We start from the raw sequence: 5,671 nt of genomic DNA, 5'->3' as shown, positions 1-5,671 counted from the left end.
TATATAGTATCATTTTGTTTTTGGGCGATGGCGATCAACATCTGGTGGGGGCAGTGGGATGGATGTCGATATGATGTACATCTGGCTGTATGTCCAATAGGCTCGGTGGATAGCCCTGGTCGCCACCACAAACAACTTGAGCCAGCGCTCGGCTTTTCTGCTAGTGTCTGTATCAAGCAAACGAACGAGTTACACAAACTACTTGTCATTTTCAAACTTTAATAGACGTTGACGAAGTAGGGGCACATTTAACACGGGGTCAAGTCTAGATTGTATAGAATAAAATGAGTATTCCATTTTTATGGGTAGATTGTGAAAATGTTTTGAAATATTATGAATATTAACTGTTAATTGTTTTATTCTCAAAATAAAATTGATATTATGTTTGGATTGTAAATTTTTGGGAATATTTGAAATATCATGAATAGCAACAAGAATAATTGTTTCACTTCGTTGTTCTTCATATTCTAAGATATATTTGGAATCTGCAATTCGAATTTCCAATTTCCCAAAGTAAAAGACATGTCTCTATACTTGTATTAGATATTAAATGGAACTGCCAATAACACAGGTCAATACTCAAATCAGTCATAAATTCGAAATTCAAAAGTTACTCACTAGACAATGTTATTATAAAACTGATGCAAGTTATTCATGAGTATTGATCAGTTGGTCTGAGAGAGAATTAATCTCCACCAGATTTTACATTCAAATTTCATGAGAGTTTGAACACGAAAACCATTTCTGGAAAAATCAAGCTATCCCAATTAGCGTAAGTGCTAAAATTTTTATATAAAACTTTATATAATCGTGATAATAACATCCCATTAATAATAAAAAGTTTTTCCATTTAATAAACAAATCATTAGATAAACTCCAATTAATTAAAAAGTAAAAAAAAATAATTTAATTAACTTACATTAAAATTTAACAAATTATAACAATAAAAAAAATTATAACGTATAATGTGAGCCTTCCATATATTGGTGGGATTCCATCCATTGAAAGGCATATGTATATTTAATTTTCTATATACGATGCTTGTCATATTGCTCGCTTGTCTCGTGGACAGACTATAAAATTGATAAGCCCCGAGATAATCTGCAGAATATCTCGGGCCAGCTTATACCGTCCATTTAAAACTGGCAAGTATTTATTGAAATTGGCCAAGATACCTATGCGCATATCTCTCGATATATAAATTTAGATGCTTGCTACCATCGTTCCAGATTTCAGTGAATCAGTTATATATCTGTCTATATAAAGTTAGATGTTTGTTACATAAATACATTGATCGAAATTTAAATGAATTGGTTATTTCCAAGTATAATTTTTAAAGCGTTCCGATGAATTACATATTTTAGGGTTCGAGACGGATTTGTTAAAAAAATTAATCACACAAAAATGCATATTATGTTAAAAGAAATAATCACACAAAAAGTTATATAATGGTATAAGATAATGTTATAATGAAATACATTTTTTATTTTGATGGTCAAAAATATTTTGGAAATTGATTTGAAAGAAAATTCATCTCTCTTGGTCATATTCTGAAATACTTCTAAAATTTATAATCTAATTAAATTTAATAATTATGATGTAAAATTTAATTTTATAAATCTAACGATAATTCTATAATTTACAAATATATAAAATTTGAATGTCAAATTTTGTATGGATTGAAAGCCAATATATAAACATTCAATTACAAAAGTATTTAAAAATCCATTTATATGAATAATAATTTGCGAAATTTCAATACTGTTTTTATAATAATATTCTAGTTGTTAAGTATGCCCAAAATCAGCATAGGGATTCTTTGCTATCATATTTGAGTGATAACCTCTTTACAATCCAAATTCCACTGGACTTTTCAGGATATTAAATCTATATATACCATTATAAAACACTTGATTTCATTATAAATAAATAAAAATAGTTTTGCCAAATTCAAATAAGTCAAAAAGTTAAACATGAAATAATAAAACAACACCCTATTTTACACTGATCACACTTTATTAATAAAAAGCGCTACTTTTCGGCAAAAAAGCAATTAATCTCTTTCCGTATGAACTGGACCTTACAACCCGCATCAATGTCAACTTGTAGAGGAGTTTAATACATGAAAGGTGGCAATGAACTGTTCGTAGCCATGTGCAGATAAGTTGAATATGAGAATCTGAGAATCTTATCACATATCGTCTCAATTGGTCCTGCCTGGACAACGTGTATAGATAAGTCACACAGGCAAGTTAACTCATCGCTATTCTCAACAGAATGATGTAAACCATTTCCATCAGTCTGTTATTTAACATTACATGCCAGTCTGCCACTCTCAGCAATTCAGACAAAGAATTATCTATGGAGGGCCGTCTTAATTTCTGTACTGTAATATATCTGAGTATGTTCCTTCTATTCTGTGAACCAAAGTTAACATACGCAGAGATAAACGCCACAAAGCCTTTGGTGTCAGCCTTCTATATGTTTGGAGATTCGACTGTAGATCCTGGGAATAACAATGGACTCAAAACGCTTGCGAAGGCCAACTTTCGTCCATATGGGAGAGATTTCGTCGATCATAAGCCTACTGGTCGATTTAGCAATGGGAAATTAGTATCTGATATACTTTGTACTTACTACTGCCCCACTCTTTTTACTTTTCTATTGTAATGTAGAAAGAACAAATATCATGACCTGGTTTGCATGGCTCGATTTCGGATCTGGTAGTAGCTTTCATTTGTAGGAGCTTCTAATCAGCCCAGTACAGTTTTCTGTAAAATGAACACAATTCTAAGACTGTTATAATCCTTTGGAATGTACAGGTTCAGTTTTTACAATTCTTTCTTTTCAGTTTCCAATGTTTGGGTTTTAATTTTTCCATATTTCCTTTCTTGCGTTCCATTTTAATGCTAATGCTAATGTTAATCTTTTGGTAAAATGTTAATGTTTAATTTTTCCAACTCTATACAGCTGGATTGCTAGGACTTCCAGATATATTGCCCGCATATTTGGATCCTGAATTCAATGGTTCACGAATTCTGACTGGCGCCAGCTTTGCCTCTTCTGCTGCTGGATACGATGATTCTACCTCCCGCATTCTTGTTAGTACCCATTTCACGTGTGATGCTAAGGATTTATATATTTAGAAAGACATTTCATGGCTGAAATACAATCTGCATTCCTTGATTTCATGCAGAATGTTCTAACTCTGGGGCATCAGCTGAAGAATTTCAGGCTTTATAAAGAGAAGCTTGTGGATTTGGTAGGCACACAGAATGCCACCGATATAATATCGAAAGCCCTGTTTGCGATAAGTATGGGAACCGATGACTTTACCAATAATTATTATTTGGATCCCATTACTCGCCTACGCTATACGGTCACAGAGTACCAGGATCACCTTCTAGGCCATCTCTCAGAATTTATACAGGTAATCATATTGTCGTTATATTTTCTCAAAATTATAACAACTAAAATTGATAAACAATTTTTTTATCTATTTTTCTTTTGATAAAATTATAACTACTAAAATTGATAAACACTTTTTTTTTTATCTATTTTTCATTAGATAAAGTTGATAACGATTTGACTGAATCCTGTTTTTAAGAAAATTGGAAAAAAAATTGATTGAGTCAAAAGAAAATTGAAAAAAAAATTGATTGAGTTTTTAGAGATGTTTTTTACTATAATCATATCAAAATTTATTTGTTGAGGTGTTTGGAACCAGCAAGCGTGGTTCATAGTTAGGACAAAATGAAGAATCAGATCATAGCAACAAGTTAAATAGAGAGACTGATCATTCCAAAGGCTAGAAAGAAATTGCTACTTTTGACCAAAAAAATCGATACTTTTGTTGCTCCACTGAAAAGTATCTGTTGCTTTTGGTCTCTCTGTTTAACATGTTGGAATGATTGGCCTCTCTGTTTAACTTGTTTTCATGATCTGATTCTTCATCTTGTGTTGACAATGAATCACACTTGCTGATTCAAAACAAGTCGACAAATGAATTTTGATGTGATTATCACTGAAAACATATTTCAAAAACTTGATATAGATCACAAAAACCTTAATTCAATCGAATTAATTGAATTTCTTCTACAAACATTGATAAGAAATATATTGACCTACTGTTAGTAAAATCGATGATAAAATAATTGAGCAATTTTAACAAAATTTACATGCAAATAAAGTTCTGATACCAAATTTCTGATGATACCATGGCTCTTGTGACAGAATATTTACAAGGAAGGTGCCACCCTATTTGCCCTTATCGGTCTTCCTGCTTTCGGATGTTTGCCTTCACAAATTACTCTGCATAACTTGACCGGTGGCGCATGCGTTGATGAGTTTAATGATGTTGCCATTTCATTTGATAAAAAATGTGCATCTTTATTAGAAACCTTGAAGCCCACACTTCCTGGTTTTAAAATGGGTTATGTTAACGTATATAATACGTTGTTTGACATCATAAAGAATCCCCGGAACTATGGTAATATTTCTGTTCTGTTTGATTCTTTACATTTAATAAGTTTGGGTATTTTTAATTGAACTGCATATTTTGAAATATTTTAAAAATCTAATAGCATATAAATGAAGTCAAATAGTTGTGAAATTTTCAAAAATATTCTTAAATCTGAAATTAAATAATGTTCATCTAATAAGTTTGAAGCCATGTATGTGCAAAACTTACCAACTGTTTATAAATTAATGTGTTGAAGGGTTTGAAGAAGTGAGGAGAGGTTGTTGTGGAACGGGTTTGCTGGAGGCATCTATTGGGTGCAATCCCATTACGATCATCTGTCGAGATGCATCAAAATACGTATTTTGGGATTCTTTCCATCCCACAGAACATGCTTACAATATCGTCGCCCAAAACGTATTTCCACAGGTTGTTTCCATTCTACAGCTCTGAACATTTCCAGCAAAGGAAAAATTGTTTCAAGGAAATAATTAATAAAATGTTCATGGTTATGGGAAACTGCATGTAAGGCTTTAACCATGTATGTATGAGGTATTTAGTTTTTTTTGATGGGGTATTAGTTTGTGTTTATTAAAAATTTATGACTTATTTAAAATATAACATTAGGAAATTTATGAGAGTTATTCAAAGTTTAATGTTAGAAATTCAATTTTTTATTATTATTGAAATTTGTTTATTTTTAAAGTGATTTGTTGAAGCCTTATTATGGGTTGTTTACTAATTCCCATTTGAATTAGTTACTAATTTCTTGTTTTTAGTTATTTAATTTTTTAATTTTTTCTTTTTCTTTTTCTATTATTTCTATTTTCATGAATTATATTTTTTCACAATACTTTCAATTTGAGGTGACTTATTCTTATATTAAAAATATATTTAATAAATTTAATTACAGACAATTACATATATATTAATAGAAATAAAACACACACATAGATAGATGTATTTTAACATAAACAATATTAGTCAATCATATTTCTTAGTTTTTGGCGATGCCATTCAATAATATAATATTTTATTAGTTGTTTTATTTTTGTGATAACATTTTTGTTTTTGTTATTTTTTTGTTTCATTAAGCTGTATTTAAGCTACGGGGCAGGTACTAGCTACTATGTAGACTTTGTTTAGAAAAAAAAAACATATTTCAAAATAATTAATAGGTATATAGTTAAAGTAATTATTTGAATAGGGACA

The 5,671-nt window shown here is 30.4% G+C and overlaps 1 protein-coding gene across 1 annotated transcript; it reads left to right on the top strand.

The window, feature by feature from the left end:
- Positions 1-2,361: 2,361 nt before the first annotated feature.
- On the top strand, positions 2,362-4,912 carry LOC149201780 (GDSL esterase/lipase At5g03810-like). The gene is made up of 5 exons (XM_089401363.1): positions 2,362-2,629; positions 2,971-3,101; positions 3,197-3,430; positions 4,234-4,489; positions 4,719-4,912. The coding sequence occupies exons 1-5, from the start codon at positions 2,362-2,364 to the stop codon at positions 4,910-4,912; spliced, it is 1,083 nt and encodes a 360-aa protein (XP_089257489.1).
- The last annotated feature ends 759 nt before the right edge of the window (positions 4,913-5,671 follow it).

This window comes from Pinus tabuliformis, chromosome 2_1, assembly GCF_031772625.1.
Source record: "Pinus tabuliformis cultivar Carrire ecotype Pingquan chromosome 2_1, CPIR1, whole genome shotgun sequence".
Classification (NCBI taxonomy): Eukaryota; Viridiplantae; Streptophyta; class Pinopsida; order Pinales; family Pinaceae; genus Pinus; species Pinus tabuliformis.
This window is presented reverse-complemented; position numbering and strand designations above follow the sequence as displayed.

Bases quoted from the DNA above. Each gene is read 5' to 3' on its own strand.
- LOC149201780 (XM_089401363.1), top strand. From the start codon at position 2,362: ATGGAGGGCCGTCTTAATTTCTGTACTGTAATATATCTGAGTATGTTC. The intron at 3,431-4,233 runs GTAATCATATTG...CTCTTGTGACAG, and splicing joins ATCTCTCAGAATTTATACAG to AATATTTACAAGGAAGGTGC. The intron at 4,490-4,718 runs GTAATATTTCTG...AATGTGTTGAAG, and splicing joins AAAGAATCCCCGGAACTATG to GGTTTGAAGAAGTGAGGAGA.